Source organism: Rhinatrema bivittatum, chromosome 3 (genome assembly GCF_901001135.1).
Source record: "Rhinatrema bivittatum chromosome 3, aRhiBiv1.1, whole genome shotgun sequence".
In the NCBI taxonomy this organism is placed as follows: domain Eukaryota; kingdom Metazoa; phylum Chordata; class Amphibia; order Gymnophiona; family Rhinatrematidae; genus Rhinatrema; species Rhinatrema bivittatum.
Window position 1 is genome coordinate 576,086,695 of NC_042617.1, and position 21,529 is coordinate 576,108,223.

Sequence of the window (21,529 nt, forward strand, 5' to 3'; positions counted from 1 at the left end):
GTGCCCCAAAACATAATGAAAATGTGTGTTTGCATTTGTTTTTAGATCCCGTTCAAGTGTAAGGGGCAAGCAAAACTGCAGGGATTTTTTTTTTTTTTCCCCTCAAGGCAAGCCAGCAGCCAGTGATGTCTCAGTGAAGCTCAACTGACAAGAGCTGGGGTGGGGAAGAGTCAAAGAAGCTGGAGCAATCAAGGTCAAGAGGTTTTTTGGTTTGTTTTTTTTTAACAAGCCTATCCTAGCTGCCATCTGACGTCCTCGGTTTTTTTTTCAAATTTAAGCTGAAAGTTTTCTAGGCGCCATTTTACGTCACTTCTGTGCTGCAGGACAGAGGGCGCGTGCGCTTCTGAAGCTCTCAGAGCTGAAATTTTTTTTTTTTTTTAAAGCGCCAAGAAAGAAGAAAGGATAAGGGGAGTTAAAATGTGAGATGGGCTCTGCCGTTTCCTCTTCCCACACACTGTTACTATGTGGAAAACATCTGACTGTTGTGCTCAGTGATACAGAATCGTACAACGCTGTGCTCCGCACCACTGAACAAGCAAAAGGAATGGTCAGAGATCTCTGTGCTCTGCATAGGGTCGGTTTGATTTAGGGTGCTGCAGGCATAGAGGGATTTAGGTTAACGGCAGTGGCAGTTTCTTTGCACGCTCACCACCGTGCGGTGTGCTGACCGGATAAAACAGCAATCTGAGCTGGCTTCAATCTTTGGCTCTCTATGGGGCCGATGCAAAACTCTTCGCGGAAAGCGGACGTGACTTTTCAGTGCCCGCTTTCTTAACGCACGCATGGTACCCGCAAGGGGGGCTCCATGCAATATTTATATTAGGGAGTCGTGGCTGCCGGTTATGAAGACAGACGCCGGTAAACCTGGCGTCAGTTTTCATAACCGGCCGTCTGCCAGTAATGAAAATGGCCGCCGAGTTTACCAGCGTCCATCTTCATAACTCGGCGGTCTGCCGAGTTATCTTATTATATTTTTTTACTTTAAAAAAGAAGTACAGAAAAGCTGTTTTTTCTGCTTTTCTGTACTTCTTTTCAATGCGCTCAGCTATTAACGCCTGCTCCAGGCAGGCGTTAATATCTGAGCAACAAATGTGCATCTGAGACGCACATTTATCTTTTTGCATTTGGAGTGAATGAGTTCTAGCCTCATTCACATGCATTTGCATGTGATGAGCGCTAACTCATTCACTGCGTGTCCGACGCACGTTAAATAGGAACTAATCCCCCTATTGCATTAGGGGGTGGATTAGCGCTTATTTAACCCGCATCCGACAGCGGGTTAAACAGTGCGCTCGGCTGAGCGCATTGCATCGGCCCCTAAAAGATTCTTGGATTGGAAAAAGGAGGCACTGCCTGTTATGCTGTGACCTACAGTTTACTATTTTTCCATAAACTGTGTCACCTGTAGCACTCGCTAGGCAATTTTGCAGCCCTCAATAGGATGAATGAAAGAAATCATGGGGACAAATGAAGCAAATTAACAAATTGAACCAAAAGGATTTTCCACATACATCCCTAGTGCGCAATAAATTATCAGCTCACTGCAATGTGCATAAGCCTCCTTATCAATTTTTGGTTATGCAAAGTCACTCTCCTGATCTCATTATTGTCGGAAAAGGTAGAGGAAGTACATGGAGCAGAATTGCACCAAAATGATAAAGGGGATGCAACCAAAATGATAAAGGGGATGGAACAGCTTCCTTATGAGGAAAGGCTGAAGAGGTTAGGGCTGTTCAGCTTGGAGAAGAGACTGCTGAAGGGGGGGGGATATGATAGAGGTCTTTAAGATCATAAGAGGTCTTGAACGAGTTGATGTGACTCGGTTATTTTCACTTTCGAATAATAGAAGGACTAGGGGGCATTCCATGAAGTTAGCAAGTAGCACATTTAAGACTAATTGGAGAAAATTCTTTTTCACTCAACGCACAATAAAGCTCTGGAATTTGTTGCCAGAGGATGTGGTTAGTGCAGTTAATGTAGCTGGGTTCAAAAAAGGTTTGGATAAGTTCTTGGAGGAGAAGTCCATTAATGGCTATTAATCAATTTAACGTAGGGAATAGCCACTGCTATTAATTGCATCAGTAGCATGGGATCTTCTTAGTGTTTGGGTAATTGCCAGGTTCTTGTGGCCTGGTTTTGGCCTCTGTTGGAAACAGGATGCTGGGCTTGATGGACCCTTGCTCTGACCCAGCATGGCAATTTCTTATGTTCTTATGTTCTTATCCTGCCAGTAAAAACTAAAGGCAAGAAGCCAAATATGCTCGTCTACACTTTAATCAACAGACAGCCTCATTTAAATCCCTACAGCCTCCTATTTGGAGGAGGAGTAGCCTAGTGGTTAGAGCAGTGGGGCTATGAACCAAGAGACCAGGGTTTGAGTCCTGCTATCGCTCCTTGTGATCTTGGACAAGTCACTTTATCCTCCATTGCCTCAGGTACAAAACTTAGATTGTAAGCCCTCTGGGGATAGAGAAATACCTACAGTACCTGAATGTAAACCACTTTGAAGCACTGAATAAAGTGTGAAAAGTGGAATATAAATAAAATAATCTCACATCTCTCTCTAGGAAACAATGATGGGAGGAAGAAGAAAATAAAAGGGGATAAGTAAAGAATATTAAGTAGACTTGGAAATCAACTCTAACAACAAAAATGCATCTTACATTAATGTTATACATCATTTATGAAATGGTTACATAATTTAAATGTAATGGGGAAAAAGAACAAAATTCCTTTGTCATTTTCCACAATTCCCTTTATCCTTACTGCCTAACGTCAAGGCCTTTAGATAAGAGATTTGCTTCTTCTCTCCTCCTCTCTACCAACAAGCTGTAGGGCCCCACGCCTTCTTTAGCATTGCAGACTAATTTAAACCCTCTGGGGGCAATAATCAAACTATTCACATTTTACTCCTGGTTTGTACCGATAATGAAAATAAAACCTTGTGGGAGGTCTTGGTTTGATTACTGCCCGTGGAAAAATTAACTGCAAAGATTTGCACTTGCTTTCTTTGGGGGTAATATGCAGAGTTTGGAACATATAAAACGGCAGGCTGTGTTGCTTAGTTCACCCTCTCCCCACCCCAGAAATGCCCTGTGAGCAATGTGGGCAAATTTACCTGCATTTTTGGAACCACATTGAGGGTGAGCAATAATCCAAGCCCCCATGACTAAAAGACTGTTATACGGATGGACTGCTTTGGACTATTACCCTCTGCATAATAAATATCAAACTATTCCAAAGGGGGAAAAGAGGGATAAGGGGACAGGGTTGTACTTAGCTACATGAGATGGTAGAAAGATCGCTGAATTCCTACTGTGTGGTTGCTGCTTTTATCTTTGTCCTCTGTATTGCATCATAATTTAGATTCTTTGCTTTCGGTGGGGTTTCAGTAAATGAAAGGTATGTGCCATTTCTCGGTGTGACTTCAGCCTGTTCCGTCATTACCACATCGACCTTTTTTTTTTTACTCGGTTCTGTGTATTCTACTTTTCCAGTCTTAGTCAATGTTCATGTGGGTAACCGTTTCCACCTTCATTTTCTTTCTGCATATGTGTTTCCTCTCTATGTGGGGCTAATCAATTCTGACAGATCAAACTCTGGATTTCACTATTCTATCATTGATCCTCCCGATGCAGCTGGTGTGAAACACGGACCATGTCGGGAGACCTATTCCTCTCTTGAAATGGTTACTTATTTGAAAGGACTCTTCAGTGTTTAGGCCTTACATCTTGGGCCTCTGATTGAAATTTTCTTGGTGTATGCATCCACCACTTCCTCTAGATGTTTGTCTTCTGTAGGTAGAACATGCAGCTGCAGTTAGCTCTTCCCTGACAGCAAAGACAGGCTAACATGCCATCAGCTCTCTCTGAGGCCACACTGGGATCTTTAAAAGGCCAGGGAACCTCAAATTACAACTCCCCCAACACTCAGCCTCCTGCAGCTCTCATAATCCCCCTCCCAAGCCTGATTTCCTTCCAGTTCTTCCTACTTCCTTTGGATAACCTCTCAAATTAGGAAATTTGTTAGTCTCACTCCTCTGGCTAAAACCTCTTCTTGTCACCAAGACCCAAAAAACACTCCCATTTTCTCCCTCCATGATACTCTGGTCCTGGACTTCCCCCTTCCCCTCCTTACCTACATGAGGGCCAAAGGGGATCATTGGATCACTCAGCACTATTTAGAATCACAGTGCCAGCAGGGCAGGAGCAACTGGGGATCTAGGAGCAACCAGGTGACTTGCAGTAAAGTGTAAGGGGAAGTCCAGGGGTACAGAGTAGAGGGAACCAGTGGAAGAGGGGATTTTGGTATTGGATGTGGCAGGGTTTTAGCTGAGGGGAAAGACTAATACATTTTCTATTTTGGAACAGCTCTATGGAAGGGGGAGCTGGAAGAGGATCAGATTTTGGAATGTGGTGGCAAATATTGAGTGTGGTGGGATTGATTGTTACTCATTTAAGAATCCGAGGGGAAAAGATGGGAACATATGGACATTACCACCTTCGGTAACTTCTGTACATTAATAGATGAGGAAACAACTATTCCCATGAACTTTCATTTAAGGTTTAACACCCCTTAGGGAATTCCATTTTCATGGGAGGACACCAAAACTCACAGGTTTAAGTGCATTTTTACCATTCTTTTCTATATAGGCCCCAAAGATAGATCTAGTCATAGATGTAGTTAAGGAGGTCGATATTCAGCATATTTGTCTAGAGAAATGGCAAAAAGTTTAAAATTCAAAAGAAAAGAGCCCAATTTGATTTCCACTCTACAATACAAATATGAAAAAAGGAAACCATAAATAGTTGTTATTCAACGACAAACCACTCACAGCAAGTCTGACAATGTACCTCATAGATTTTTCAAACTGGGGCCGTCTGGACTTTACAATCATCTGCGGTCTAAGAAATATCACAAATGTCCAAAAAATGTGTATAGACTGTGATATTACTTTTATCTTGCACACAACTAACAACTCAGGCTCAAGCATACTTTGAGAGCTCAAATACACTTGAGCCTGAATTAAGAGAGAGAAAGAAGTAATTCCCATTTTTAAGTTGTGAGTGGCTTGTCGTTGAATAACAACTTTTTAAAGTTTAAAATTCCCCATGTGCTGAATGCTTCCAGGTTATCTGCAAAGTAATTTGGTCAATACAACTTAGCAGTATAACCTGGAGGCATTTTGGGGATGTTCTGGGGGGTGGAGTTAAGTTATCCAGCTAACAGATTCATCAAATTGCGATGGGCCATTATCACATTGCGAAAAGGAAGTTTAAATGAGGGAAAGGGGAGAATTTGGGGCGGAGGTTTAGGAAAATGAGGGGGCCGGTAGCACTGCGGGCGATAACGTTTCAGACATTATCGCTGACAGTAGCGCCGGAAATAACTACACCTTTTCCATTAGCGCTACGAAGGCCGCCTGCTCAATGTCTCCCTCCTCGCCCCTTTTCATCAATCCGCTTTATTTATAGTGGAATGATGAATCTGAGGGTTAGTTAGCCAGAAAACTTTAGAACTGCCTGAAAGCAATCCTAAAGTAAGCCAATAGGTTTATCTAACTGCCAGCTATATTCCGTGGCATGCCTGCACCACGGATTATTCTAGTATAACATAGCTAGAGATAGGTTTATCCTGCTAATTTATCCACTTTCTGCCTGGCTGAATATTGGCACCAAATAGATATAACTGTAGTGGTACAGCGGTTGCCCTACTTTCATACATTACTGACTGTACAACATTGTCTCTTACCTTGTGGTAACGTGCGATCAATTTTCCATTAGAATCAAATACAACAGCAGTATTGTAGTGGTAGTAGTGATCACTGGGACACCTGGGGTCACTGGCGTTGCATGCTTTTTTGTCTCCCATGTTTGCAACTACATATAGAGAGTTGATCTTTGCCATACAACTGAGCCTTTCCTGGATTGGTGCCCGGCCATACCTAATTTATCGTTTTGGTTAAAACATAATAATAATAAGGTTAAGTAACTCAGACCTGAATTCAGTGTTTAAAAGGTTAATTTTAATAAAAGGATCACAATTACAATTGGGATCAAGAGAGGGGGTAATTTTAAAAATGCACAAATGGAAAATCTGTGGGTATGTTTTTACCACTGAACTTCACACTAATTTTCAGAGTGAAAGTATAAGTATTCTTTCACTTTCAAAATTACCCCAGGAAAAGTATTCGCATTTGCACCGGACATTTTTCACTGCAAAACTATGTGCACTGTTGCACTTGTTAATTTACACATACATCTACTAATTTGGGCGGATACATTTCAGGGTAAAACACTACATGTTATTTTGAAAATTCAATAGTATGTGCAAAATCCCAAACCCCTGCCCAACCCAATCCCCTCACTTTTTATTCTATTGTGGATAAAAGTATATGTATAGAGGTCCTATTCCTGTATTTTATCCGCTCGCAGAGGTCTTATTCACTTACGTTATCCATCCATAGCGGTCCTATTCACATTCTTTTGTCCATGCATAGAAGTCCTATTTATGTTCTTTTATCTATATACTAGCCGTTAGGCCCATTCAAACGGGCGAGATTCCATCGGTCAAACTGGCACGTCGGTCAGAGCCGCTCTCTTCTCCACAACTTCTTATCCTTTCCACTTACTCACTCATATCCTCGTCCCTTTTCCTTCCATCCCCTCTCATCTTCCCTGTCCTTTCCCTTTCATCTCATCCATGACCTCTTCCCTGTCCCTCAGCCCTCCTCCACTCCCTGACCAATGGAATCTCACCCGTTTGAATGGGCCTAATGGCTAGTATGTAGATAAAAGAACGTAAATAGGACTTCTATGCATGGATAAAAGAATGTGAATAGGACCTCTATGCATGGATAAAGTAAGTGGATAGGACCTCTGCGCACGGATAAAATACAAGAATAGGACCTCTATACATATACTTTTATCCACAATAGAATAAAAAGTGAGGGGATTGAGTTGGGCAGGGATTTGGGATTTTGGTGAGAGGCGGCTCAGAGGGTTGGCAAGGCTTCCCGTACGTATTCTTGTTTTGTCATCGATGCTCGTTGGCATTTGGTTTTCCCTTCCAGTGTTCACTCGCCCTTCCAGTTCTCCCCTCGCCCTACTCTTATAGTCTCATTGTCCGCTCCGGTTCTCATCTCCAGGGAGAAGGAGCCATCACCGCCACCAGGAATCTGCGAGCGAGAGGTATCTTGTGCACATTGGGCAGTGTCCGTGTTCTCGCTCTGTCATCAATGCCCGTTGGCATTCGATTCTCTCTCTGCATTCGTCTATCTACAGGCTTGTCCATGGGACATATTTTTCTGTCCCATCCCATCCCATCCCATGGCAATTTATGCCTGTCCCATCCCATCCCATGGGATTCCCATTACAATATTAATATGGAATACAGTTCAAATAAAATTATTAAATTTATGAAAGTTTACGTTTAGTGTCTACTAAATAGGACTACATGTACAAAGAGACATGCAAAACGACAAAATTTATTAACTTTATTAACTTTAACACTCAAAAGTATAATCTAAGTATGACAATTCAGTATCATTCTGACACTCTCATTCTATTTCTGAGTCACTCTGCTCATTCAGCACACTATCAATTTCCTGCTCATCAACCGTTTCTAATAATTCAGTTAATCCAGGTAATCCCTGAACCATTTCCACAATTTTCATCTTACATGCAAATCTGATATACACAGAGTTTATAACGACAGCTGGTGACATCCGTTTTCGTATCTTACTCAACAACAATCCAGTCGCACTAAATAAGCGCTCTACTGCTGACGATGACACTGGTATGGCCAAAACAATTTTCGCACTTGCTTTTAGCAGTGGAAACCTATGTTCATTTTTCCAATAATTTAATGGTTGTGAAGTTGGTTGCCGTAATTTTTCAAACATGATGAGTTCATCCTCAAGGCATTTGTTCCTCCTGGCGCCATCAAACTTAAGTGCTTTGTTTGGCGGAGGATCAAAAAGTAAGTCAAAATCACTTTTCGGCTTTTGTTCTACAATTCCTGCTACTTCACACACAACAGATGATTCAGAAGAAAGATTTAAATCCTTGCTGAATGAAATAACAGTTGGAACAACAGACTTAGAAAAAGCGACCCAGTCATTGGCCCATTTATTGGTGTCCACATTCCTTTTCTTCTGAGTAACAACAACTGACTTGACCATGTCTTCTATTTTGGCTGTAATGTCAACTCCAGTAAGGAATGCCGCAGTAACTGCCAGAGAACTGCCGCAATATGGCCAAAGTTTTTCTTCAATAATATTGCGAAAGTTCTGACAATATTTCTTCACCATGCTGCTGGAAGTTTCTTCGTCAATATCAACAATAACTTTGTACAACTGATAGTCTAGGACGAAATATAACAGCAATATTAAATGAGATGTAGCACCATCAATTTCTAGTTTGTCACTAGTTTGCCATGCATTTGCCAATGTTGGTGGTGGTTTTGATACTTCCGGCTGCTTGGCTTCAAAAAATCTTTTGATGTTCGTAGAACTTGAACTACCAGAACCACATTTCATGCTATGCTGTATTGCAACTCCATAACCACTTTGATTAATCCATTTTCCATTAATCAACTTATACCAACTGTACAGCGTTTTGCACTTTGCACAGCAAAGAAATGGTGCTAAAATACCTTCAGATATTTTAACTGCTTTAACATCAGCTGTTGAAGACTTTACATGTTCTTTTGGAACATCAATCAAGTGGCATTCTCCATCACTCAACATCTTTGCAACCACAGTTTTAGTTAGATCCTGGAACTCATATTTTTGGTCGGCCATTTTGGGGTGCTAGGCTTACACAGCCTGTACTCAGTAACACCGTGACTTCAAATGACTACCTTCCTGCCTTCACAAATTATTTGAAATTAGCAATTCAGAATGAAATTCAGCAACGAAACAGATTACACCAGATTAAAACTAGCTTTGTATTTACAAAACGCCAAAGACGACAATCAACAACACAGCAACAATGGCTGACTAGCCGCGCGCATGCGCAATGTGCCAGTCTGGCAGTGTTACCGCTCGTTAAATTGAGAAAACCTAGACAGAGCCTTTAAAAAATCTAGGAAAACCTGAATTATTCTTTAGACTCGAAATCCTTCTCATAGCACCATGCAGTTACATAGATGATGAATGAATTCTATTTTGTTGCACTTACGCAACTGCAAATTTCAGCCTAAATTTATTTTACAATATCAAGTATCGACTACCATGGGAAATACAAATGTGTGCCGTCCCATCCCATCCCATCCCATGGGACGTGTCCCATGGGATTCCCATGGGAATAACATTCCTATGGACAACACTGTCTATCTATCCCCTCCAATGTTACCAGCAGATTAGTAGTAACCAAACTGTGACATTATTTAGCTCTGCTTAGAACAGAAACCGAGATCAGTGGTAAAAAATAGGGATGAGGTGAAAGGGAATATTAAAAATCTGTTGGACTAGGCATAGAAATGTTCCATATATGCTCATCTACCAGAAATCATAAATGGCCAAAAAAGGAACAAGAACAAAAAAGTGGCCCTCTACCAAGACATTCTCAGACATAATTGGAGGGAAAAGGCAAGTTTTCTAGCATGGGCAGCAAGCACACGTGGCCAACTTCCCAACTAAGTGCAAAAAAAAAAAGAGAAGGCATAATCTTTTAAATGGGATGAAGCTGTCACAGGTCACCGCTGAGCCGTGCATAACCCGCTGACAGTCTTCCAGAACACACTGCTCAGTGCCAGCTACTTACAGTAAAAAGCATCTTTATTCACATCGCACTTAAAAGTTTTCAGTTCCTTATCTGACACAACAGTATCACCCCAGCAAGATACAATGGTGAGTAGCCGTGGGGGCCAGCTGCCCTTCCGAGGACCATTTACAACCTACTCCACCACTGTACTTTTTCACAGATTAAATCCCTAACCACAGGCTGTGGGCATCTCTGAATCTGGGTGATTCCTTCCTCCTGGCTCTCACCCTCTGTCTAAAAGGAAGTGTTCTGCCTGGTTTAAGAGATATGCTGACTCCCTGCAGTCCCTAATTAGTTTGAGCTGGGTCTCCTAATTAATAACACACCTTTCTGTGGCTGCTACCTTTATCCAAATTAGTTTTCTGTCAAGGATCTCCAAACTACATTTCCCAGCAGTCCTGTGCTTTCAAGTGCCTTCTGACTTTACAACCCCCTAGCCAACTCTTGCTTAATTTTTATTTTCACCTTGAAGCAGTGTTTCCCCCTGGACCTTCCCTTAGAACTTCCTCTGCCTTCTGGATCTAACTTTCTTGTCTCTCCAGGCTGATTCTGCTTGTGTGAAGACCCTGCCTCATAGCACAAGCACTAGGCAAGGGCAAGCAATCGGACTGGGTTGGCCAAATGATGCTCATCTGTTCATATCTATTATCTTACCATGTTACATTACTATTTTGTTACTTGCAACTGAATCATAACCATTTTTTTTTATAGTTCATACCTTTGAGGATCAGTGCAAGGAATCCAGTTTACGTTTGGGTCTGGGATATCTTCCAGGTATGGAAAAATGGTTTCTCTTGTGAAACGCCAGCCATAAATGCCATCCTCTGGTGTCAAGATGATATGTGCCCCCTATAAGTTAATGCAAAGAATCCTGAAACCTCATCAACAACAATAAAGTCATTGTGCATATATATTAAGCGCAATGAAAATTCACGACACAGTTTCAGTATAATATTCCTGTGCTGATTGCTTATTGATAGATGCTTCCATCCTTCCTGACGGTGTTCAAAGTCAATGGGACTCAGTTCTCCAACCAATCATTCTCGCACCTGTCATCCCATACAGTCACTCCCATACCCACCAGGGGAATTAAAAGTATGCATACCCCAGAATGCCAGGGCCCCTTTCCTAAAATACAAAGGGATTAGCAAATTCAAAATATGCATTTGCATTACATGCTTTTGCTGCCTAGAACTTGATATTATCATATCACTTGCTTGTTTACATTTTGTTTCACAAATTTGCTTCATTTTTTTGAAGGGGTTAATAAACATGTGGATAAAGGTGAACCAGTAGATGTAGTGTATTTGGATTTTCAGAAAGCATCTGATAAAATTCCCACATGAGAGTCTTAAAAAAAAACTAAAAAGTCATGAGATAGGAGGTAGTTTCCTTTTGTGGATTACAAACTGGTTAAAAGACAGGAAACAGAGAGTAGGATTAAATGGTCAATTTTCTTAGTGGAAAAGGGCAAACAGTGGAGTGCCTCAGGGATCTGTACTTGGACATGTGCTTTTCAATATGTTTATAAATGATTTGGAAAGGAATACGATGAATGAGATCAAATCTGCAGATGATACAAAATTATTCAGAGTAGTTAAATCACAAGCAGAGGGTGATAAATTGCAGGAGGACCTTCTGAGACTGGAAGATTGGGCATCCAAATGACAGATGAAATTTAATGTGGACAAGTGCAAGGTGATGCATATAGGGAAAAATAATCCATGCTGTAGTTATATGATATTAGGTTCCATATTAGGAGCTACCACCTAGGAAAAAGATCTAGGCGTCATAGTGGATAACACATTGAAATCATCGGCTCAGTGTGCTGCAGCAGTCAAAAAAGCAAACAGAATGTTAGGAATTATTAGGAAGGGAATAGTTAATAAAACAGAAAATGTCATAATGCCTCTGTATCACTCCATGGTAAGACTGCACCTTGAGTACTGTGTACAATTCTGGTCGCCATATCTCAAAAAAAGATATAGTTGCGATGGAGAAGGTACAGAGAAGGGCGACCAAAATGATAAAGGGGAAGGAACAGCTCCTCTATGAGGAAAGGCTAAATAGGTTAGGGCTGTTCAGCTTGTAGAAGAGAAGACTGGGGGGGGGGGGGGGATAAAGGTGAACCGGTAGATATAGCATACTTGGATTTTCAGAAGGCGTTTGACAAAGTTCATCATGAGAGGCTTCTAGGAAAAGTAAAAAGTCATGGGATAGGTGGCGATGTCCTTTCGTGGATTGCAAACTGGCTAAAGGACAGGAAACAGAGAGTAGGATTGAATGGACAATTTTCTCAGTGGAAGGGAGTGTACAGTGGAGTGCCTCAGGGATCTGTATTGGGACCCTTACTTTTCAATATATTTATAAATGATCTGGAAAGAAATACGACGAGTGAGATAATCAAATTTGCAGATGACACAAAATTGTTCAGAGTAGTTAAATCACAAGCAGATTGTGATAAATTACAGGAAGACCTTGTGAGACTGGAAAATTGGGCATCCAAATGGCAGATGAAATTTAATGTGGATAAGTGCAAGGTGATGCATATAGGGAAAAATAACCCATTTTCCGTTAGGTTCCATATTAGATGCTACAACCCAAGAAAGAGATCTAGGTGTCATAGTGGATAACACATTGAAATCGTCGGTTCAGTGTGCTGCGGCAGTCAAAAAAGCAAACAGAATGTTGGGAATTATTAGAAAGGGAATGGTGAATAAAACGGAAAATGTCATAATGCCTCTGTATCGCTCCATGGTGAGACCGCACCTTGAATACTGTGTACAGTTCTGGTCGCCGCATCTCAAAAAGATATAATTGCGATGGAGAAGGTACAGAGAAGGGCTACCAAAATGATAAGGGGAATGGAACAGCTTCCCTACGAGGAAAGACTAAAGAGGTTAGGACTTTTCAGCTTGGAGAAGAGACGACTGAGGGGGGATATGATAGAGGTGTTTAAAATCATGAGAGGTCTAGAATGGGTAGATGTGAATCGGTTATTTACTCTTTCGGATAGTAGAAAGACTAGGGGGCACTCCATGAAGTTAGCATGGGGCACATTTAAAACTAATCGGAGAAAGTTCTTTTTTACTCAACGCACAATTAAACTCTGGAATTTGTTACCAGGGGATGTGGTCAGTGCAGTTAGTATAGCTGTGTTTAAAAAAGGATTGGATAAGTTCTTGGAGGAGAAGTCCATTACCTGCTATTAAGTTCACTTAGAGAATAGCCACTGCCATTAGCAATGGTTACATGGAATAGACTTAGTTTTTGGGTATTTGCCAGGTTCTTATGACCTGGATTGGCCACTGTTGGAAACAGGATGCTGGGCTTGATGGACCCTTGGTCTGACCCAGTATGGCATTTTCTTATGTTCTTATGTTCTTAGGTCTTTAAAATCATAAGAGGTCTAGAATCAGCATTTAATCTTTCTGGTAATAGAAGGACTAGGGGACACTCCGTGAATTTATCAAGTAGCACATTTAAAACTAATCGGAGAAAATTCTTTTTCACTCAGCGCACAGTAAAGCTCTGGAATTTGTTGCCAGAGGATACGGCTAGTGCAGTTAGTGTAGCTGGATTTTAAAAAGGTTTGGCTAGTTTTTGGTTAAGTTCTTGGAGAAGTCCATTAACTGCTATCAATTCAACTTAGTCACTGCTATTAATTGCATCAGTAGCATGGGATCTACTTAGTGTTTGGGTCCTTGCCAGGTACTTGTAGCCTGGATTGGCCACTGTTGGAAACAGGATGCTGGGTTTGATGGACCCTTGGTCTGACCCAGTATGGCAATTTCTTATGTTTTACCAGGCACTGGCCATTCCCCCAAAACACCATCTTACAACCTTGGCAGCACAAACAAGTAATTAAGTAGACAGCCAAAGGAATGCAGAACCATACCTCTAGCTAAACAAACTGCTCCCCCAATTGACACTTTTTAACTTGTTGGTAACATTTTCAGTTCATGTGTGCCAACATCTAGTTAGCACGCATTGTCCCGTTGGTGCACAGTAACACAAAATACTAATTTTTATGGAATTTCATCATCTATTCTTTTGTTTCTTGGCGTTCTGAAACATGATGAGAGTCAATTTTGTTGCCATTGTCTATTTCATATAAATGCATATCCCTAATAATCATAAATAACTGCCATAATAAAAATAAATTTAAATGAGATGTGTTGCATATGCATAATTGCTATTTCTGTGACATTACTACTACTATATTTTTGCATCTTTCTCCAACACTTTTACTTTGTTATACATTTTTCATGTGAGTCATTTTTATTTATTATTGCTTCAAGCAATACAGTGCTCAAAACAAGTTACTATTTTTAAAATTCAGAAAAACACAGACATCTCACAAAAAGGCAAAATCAAACTAGAGTTAAAAATAGCAATATTCATCATACCAAACTTTTTATTTGAGAAACAGCCAAGTAAACCTCCAAGGTTTGAAAAATAAACTTCCAGGGATCATTTCATTTAGTGAATGTATTCATGATTAGAACATTAAGAACTGCTCTGGCATCAGTACCATGGGATCTACTTAGGATTTTGGGTACTTGCCGGGTACTTGTAGCCTGGATTGTCCACTGTTGGAAACAGGATGCTGGGCTTGATTCACCACCCAGCCTAATTCCTGTAGTAACAAAACCACTTTCCGAGAAGTGAAAAGACTCTTCCATGCTCTTGGCTCAAATCAACCAGTCATGCAGATAGGGGTGAATTAGAACACCATCTTTGCACAGGGCTTCCGCTACTGTCACCATCACCTTGGAAAAGGTCCCGGGCACCATGGCCAGCCTGAAAGGCAAGGCCTGAAACCGGTAGTGACAATGCAGAATGGCAAACCCGAAGGAATCATTGATGCTCCCGGCGAATGGGGGACATGCAGATGTGCCTCCGTTAGATCCAGAAATATGTGGAACTCCCCTGCTTGAACTGCCATTATGAAAAATTGCACCATTTACTTTCTGAAATGTGTGACTTGCAAATGACAATTGATGTCCTTGAGATCTAGTATGGGTCAAAAGAACCCTTCCTTCTTGGATATGACAAAATAAATGGAATGGAAGCCCATATTTTGCTGTGAAACAGGAACGGGAATCATAGCTTTCAGGTCCAGAAGTCTTTGTTAGGGATGTGAATCGTTTTTTGACGATTTAAAACAATCGTCAGATATATTTTAAATCGTCAAAAATCGTTAAGAGTCGCGATACAATAGAAATTCCCCCAATTTATCGTGAAAAATCGTAAATCGGGGGAGGGGGAAGGCGGGGAAAACCGGCACACCAAAAAAACCCCTAAACCCACCCCGACCCTTTAAAACAAATCCCTTACATGGTAGGAGCACTGGCTGGCCGCCGCCGTATTTAAAGATGGCGCCGGCCATCCAATGCTCCTACCATGTGACAGGAGCCGGCCAATGGCACGGATACCCTGTCACATGGTAAGGGCAAAGGGCCATCGGCGCCATCTTTATGAGTGGCAGCCGATGGCCTGAGAACGGGAGATCGCTCCTGGGACCACCACTAGAGCACCAGGTAAATTTAAAATGTTTTCGAGGGATCTGGAGGGTAGGGGAAGCTAAGGGGTCGTTTTTAAAGGGTCGGGTGGGTTTTTTTTTTTATCGGGCCATCGGCGCCATTTTTGAGTGGCAGCCAAAATAGCGCCGATGGCCCGAGAGCGGGAGATCGGTTCCTGCGCCCCCACTGGACCACCAGGTAATCGTAAAATGTTTTGGGGGGGTTCGGGAGGGTGGGGGAAGGTAAAGGGTTAATTTTAAAGGGTCGGGCCTCACTAAAAAAAAAAATAACGATGTGAATCGGAACCAATTCCGATTCACATCACCCACATCACCCACGATCAGATTTTTTCCCCCCTCTAGCCGAACCCGATTGTTAAGACAATCGGGCACACGATTCACATCTCTAGTCTTTGTTATGTAGCTTCCACTTCTACCCTCTTCTGAGGGGAGATGCATAGAGATGTTATAAAGGCATCCTTTTGAGACCCTCGGGGGTGAAGGGAATAAGATCTACGATAGGGACGTGATCGCTGGGAAGAATCTCCCCTGAAAGGCTGAAAGCATCAGTAGTCTCGAGAGCGGCCAGTTGCCCAAAATTCCGAGAAATTGGCTTTGTGTCCTCTGATAAACGAGAGACCTAGGTTTCTCCCCATATACTCGCCATTTTCAGCAATTCACTGCCAAATAAAAGTGAAACCTTGAAGGGCAGCATGGTAAGTTTAGACTGTGAAATAGTATCCGCTCACCAGTTGGGCAGCCACAGCTGTCACCTGGCCATAATAACAGAAGCAGCTTCTCTGGTGGCTGCGTGAACCAGGTCACAGTCCCCATCAGCTAAGAAGGCAGCCCCCGGCTCTACCAAATTGGAAGTTGCGCTGCCAGAATCTTGAGAAAGACACAAAGTAGCCTGAGCTACCAGGGCACAAGAAGCAATTTGTAAATTCATTGCCACACTCTCAAAGGCTTGAGCTTCAATTCTTCTATCCTGAGGATCCTTCAGAGCTGTCCCCCCCCAACACGCACACACCCCCCGGAATGGTGGTTTGTTTTGTGACAGAACACACCAAAGCATCCACCTTAGGGCAGCAAACTGCTCTCTGGCCTGCGGATCCAAGAGGTATAAACCTGCAAAAGGTGCTCCCTCCTTCAAAGGATGACTTTGGTGCACTCAATTCCAGATCAATCAACGCTTGAATAGCATTCAGGAGGGGAAAGAGACATGAGGACTTGCACTGGGTGACCAACATGGGGTCCTTTTTCTGCACCCCTGAGGAATCAGTCTCAGCTCTCCCGGTGTCTTCAAAGTCTGAGAGATCAAGCTTGGCGACTCATCTTTATGAAATAAACAGAGAAGAGTTCTATGTGGAATCTCCTCTTCCTCACCAGTGCAAACATCACCATCGGTGCCATCCTGATCTTCGAACTTTGTCAGGCCACGCTGTCAGCGCTTGAAAATGGTGACAGGCACAGGAGAACTCTGAGCGCACGGACCTAAACTAGTTGGCAATGTTGACTCAGAAGACCGCCCCTGTAGAAATGTCTGTAATCCCTGGAAGAATTCCTCCCAGAAAAAGGCCGGGTCCATCCCAGGCACCTCAGGCCCGAATCTGACATCCTGAGTTTGAGTTTCTCTTGACAATTCAGTCCATGGATCAATCAAAGGAGGGGATACTTGAGTTGTGTCACTCTCGGTCCCAACTCCCTTCAGACTGAATAGATGGACCATCATTGGCAAAATTAGAAAGAGGCAAATCCCCCACATGCAGCACTGACACAGGCTTCTTCGCTGGTGGTGTCATGGTTGTACTGCGCTCTGACAGGAACAGGCATGCGCCCAGCTAGATGCACAATAAGGAGCGGCCAGGTACCCATGCATAAAAGCCGCAGCCAAAATGAGCGCACAAAAAAATGTGCATCCGGGTACAAGCGCTTAGAAGACGTCCAAACCGGGCATCCAGGTACACGCACACACGCCCAAGAAATACCCAATCTAGGTGCACAAGGTTTGTACAGAGGAAGGATGCCCAATCTGGATGTACAGGGTGTGCGTCCAAGGAGCCATCCAGTCACACACCCGTGCCCAAATGGGAGGTGCGTCAAAGTATGCCCAAGGAGCAGGCGCGCGCCAACAGCACCCAGAGAAAAACGTGTAAAATCCACCTTGCGGGGCCTGAGAGCGGGGCCTAGCCAAAGGGCTGCCCAACCCACTTTGCCTGAATTACCTCCACACCTCACAGAACCCAGAGACGTGAGCGGGAAAGCTGAACGCCGAGGAAAAACAGACCCAGTAGTAGGAAAACTCCTCTCTTCCTTCTCCTGCTATTTTGGTTTTTTAAGTTACATTTTTACCTGAGCTCAGCCATCCCTAGCTGAGAGCAGGAATGGGATCCGGCTATGGGTGGTGAGGGTGAAAGCCTTCACCACCGAGCCTCTCTTGGCCTGCAATCACTAATTAAACTTTAAGTCCATGCCACCCAAGGCTACCGGACTGAAGGCACTCTACTGAGGGAGGGATCGAACGGCATCACCTCAGGAGGCAAGCAATGCTATATAAGCATCTATCTGTGATGTCAGTTTCCATCTGCTGGCAGAGGTGCATAACCCACTGGTGGGGACTGACCCAACAATGCAGAGGCACATTATTATTAAGTGATAAGGGCAGTTTGGAGTCAGTGTTATCTGCATGATTTGTATTTAAATATATCTGGGATTTTTTTTTCAGCCTTTACAGCCACCTTTCCATCAGGACATTCTAACCTTCCTCTGTTCCATGTGCTGCTGAGCGACTATCGACTTCCCCCCATGTTCTAGCTTAAAAATTGCTCTGTCTCCTTTTTAAAACTTAGCTCCAGCAGCCTGGTTCCACTCTGGTTAAGGTGGAGGCCATCCCATCAGAAGAGAATTCACCTTCCCCAAAATGTTTTCCAGTTCTTAAACCTAAAACCCTCTTTTCCTGCCAACAAAAACTCTTTTAATAAATAGGCAGATCAAAAGCCTATATTCCCACACCACACAAACAATTCCAACATCGGCAAACGAATGCTATCTTTTACTGTCTCATAGAATCTATTTTCTCACCACCCAAAGGATTTTAACTCTGGTGAATATTAACCTTAAAACTAGCCAACAATATAAAACAGCCAGTACTAGTTTAACCCTCCAAGAAAATATTTTGTTTCAAGATTAAAGCACTTCTTTACAGCAAGTCTAAGTTTACCATCAGCAGCTGAAGGTTCCACTGTCAGCACTCCTTCTGAACTAAGGTTTACTTACAGAAGAACATAAGAAATTGCCTTGCTGGGTCAGACCAAGGGTCCATCAAGCCCAGCATCCTGTTTCCAACAGTGGCCAAACCAGGCCATAAGAACCTGGCAATTACCCAAACACTAAGAAGATCCCATGCTACTGATGCAATTAATAGCAGTGGCTATTCCCTAAGTAAACTTGATTAATAGCAGTTAATGGACATCATCCAAGAACTTATCCAAATCTTTTTTGAACCCAACTACACTAACTGCAGTAACCACATCCTCTGGCAACAAATTCCAGAGCTTTATTGTGCACTGAGTGAAAAATAATTTTCTCCGATTAGTCTTAAATGCTACTTGCTAACTTCATGGAATGCCCCCTAATCTTTCTATTATTCGAAAGTGTAAATAACCGATTCACATCTACTCGTTCAAGACCTCTCATGATCTTAAAGACCTCTATCATATCCCCCCTCAGCCGTCTCTTCTCCAAGCTGAACAGCCCTAACCTCTTCAGCCTTTCCTCATAGAGGAGCTGTTCCACCCCTTTATCATTTTGGTTGCCCTTCTCTGTACCTTCTCCATCGCAACTATATCTTTTTTGAGATGTGGCAACCAGAATTGTACACAGTATTCCAGGTGCAGTCTCACCATGAAGCGATATAGAGGCATTATGACATTTTCCATTTTATTAACCATTCCCTTCCTAATAATTCCTAATATTCTGTTTGCTTTTTTGACTGCTGCAGCACACTGAGCCGACTATTTTAAAGTATTATCCACTATGATGCCTAGATCTTTTTCCTGGGTGGTAGCTCCTAATATGGAACTTAACATTGTGTAACTACAGCAATGGTTATTTTTCCCTATATGCAACACCTTGCACTTGTCCACATTAAATTTCATCTGCCATTTGGATGCCCAATCTTCAAGTCTTGCAAGGTCCACCTGTAATGTATCACAGTCTGTTTGTGATTTAACTACTCTGAATAATTTTGTATCATCCACAAATTTGGTAACCTCACTAGTCATATTCCTTTCCAGATCATTTATATATATATTGAAAAGTACCGGTCCAAGTACAGATCCCTGAGGCACTCCACTGTTTACCCTTTTCCACTGAGAATATTGACCATTTAATCCAACTCTGTTTCCTGTCTTTTAACCAGTTTGAAATCCACGGAAGTACATCACCACCTATCCCATGACATTTTAGTTTTTTCTCAGAAGCCTCTCATGAGGGACTTTGTCAAACACCTTCTGAAAATCCAAATACACTACATCTACCGATTCACCTTTAACCACATGTTTATTAGCCCCTTCAAAAAAATGAAGCAGATTTGTTAGGCAAGACTTCCCTTGAGTAAATCTTGTACACTTTAGTAATCAAGCAAGGGTCACAGGTACTATGACAGTCTCAGTTAAATAAAAACGGACTAACCAATTACAATAAAAGGTCAATTTTAAAAGCATTGCTTGCACAAAAATACCCATGGCAAGTATGCGGGCTGTGCACGAGCAAGGTAGATTTTATATAAGTGCATGCTTTGCAGATTTTAACCATGCACGTGTCAAAAATAAGAGGCTGGAAAAGGGTTGGAAGATAGGCAGAGCATAGGTGTTCCAGGGCAGCCCCATAATTCCACATTGGCTTGTTATCCGCGTAACTGTACTGCTGCTCCAGATGAGAAGCAAGTCCCGTAGATCTCGGGTTTTAGGGCTTACAGGACAGGGTGAGCAGTCTGGATTAACTGTGTGGCATGCAGACGGGTTTTAAAGACCTCAATATTAGGTGGGTAAACTGGTGGACTAAGTGGGAAAAACTGCGTCGTCCCTCGAGTGAGCATGTTGTAAACTCCGCCCACATATGTGCTTGAAAACTGACAAAGTCTTAGGAAAGAAGCGTGTTTTCTTGAGCAATCTTTTAAGATTGGAGGCAGACTTACATGCATGAGGTGCGTGGCCGATTTAAAATGACAACGTATCTCCACTCGTGTGCCGATATGCACATGTATGGGTGCACATGCACTCATTTTACAGCTAACCCTGTAAAGTTAACATCTTTCTTAAAGAAAGCATCATTCATATGCTTATGATCTGTAGAAATATCTCACCTCATATATTCAGTGTGAAATAGCACTTTTACCCGATAGCCTACCATGATTAATCTGTATATGCCATATTGCACATACAGTTTTTTGTTTGTTTTTTTTAAAGATATTATATTAACTCATTCCCTTCCCTTATCTAACCCCAACCCTTTTCCACCACATTTAAAAGTTTTACAGCACAGAAGGGAGGGAATGGGTTTTGTAGAGCTTGTTTACCCATGTAAAAAAGGTTAGCAAAATTATCCTTTGAAAATTATCCCAGGTAAAATACCTACAGAAATATTTGCATCAGCATTTTTCTGCAGGTATTTTTTCCCCTTGGAAATAACATAGATGGATTTGAAAATGTTTCCCTTCCCATGCTCTAAATTTGTCTCTGCAAACACCTATATCTTATCTGCCTAAAATTACATGTTGTTGATTGCCCATGCATATTATAATTTAAAGTGCATAAGGGCTAGGTAATTTTCAGCCAGCCAATTTACCTGGATGAAGAGGCATTTATCTGGGTACATTGCCCTTGAAAATTGCCCTAATGTTTTCATATCTCATTAAGTCTGCATTTATAAACATCCATTAGCCTTACAATAGTATCCTCTTCTGTCCAACTACTTTGTTGTCAAGCAAGCATTTACCTCTTCTGCTGCTGCTAGGACTGCTTTTTCCAAGATATCCATATTTCTGTTCATCTGCATCAAAGCTTCTTCAGGAGTAACGGGGACGGTGGCGGCATCTGGCAGGATAACAGCGTGTTCATATACAGCTGCAATATAGGTGTCCAAGGCATGAACGTTGTAGGCTGTAAAAAGGAAAACAAAAATGTGAATGTGTGGCTGAAAGGAAAACATGGCTGAAATGTAAAGTCACTGACAGACG

At 42.2% G+C, this 21,529-nt stretch overlaps 1 protein-coding gene across 1 annotated transcript in view; it reads right to left on the bottom strand.

The window, feature by feature from the left end:
- The window catches only part of VNN1 (vanin 1), a 40,354-nt gene extending 18,825 nt beyond the window's left edge, over window positions 1-21,529 (bottom strand). The window contains exons 1-3 of the mRNA XM_029596579.1: window positions 21,289-21,529; window positions 10,486-10,616; window positions 5,752-5,944 (exon numbers count right to left, since the gene is read on the bottom strand). Of these exons, the coding sequence (XP_029452439.1) occupies window positions 5,752-5,944; window positions 10,486-10,616; window positions 21,289-21,501 (537 nt within the window). The 5' untranslated portion in view covers window positions 21,502-21,529. The remainder of the gene's footprint in view (window positions 1-5,751; window positions 5,945-10,485; window positions 10,617-21,288) is intronic.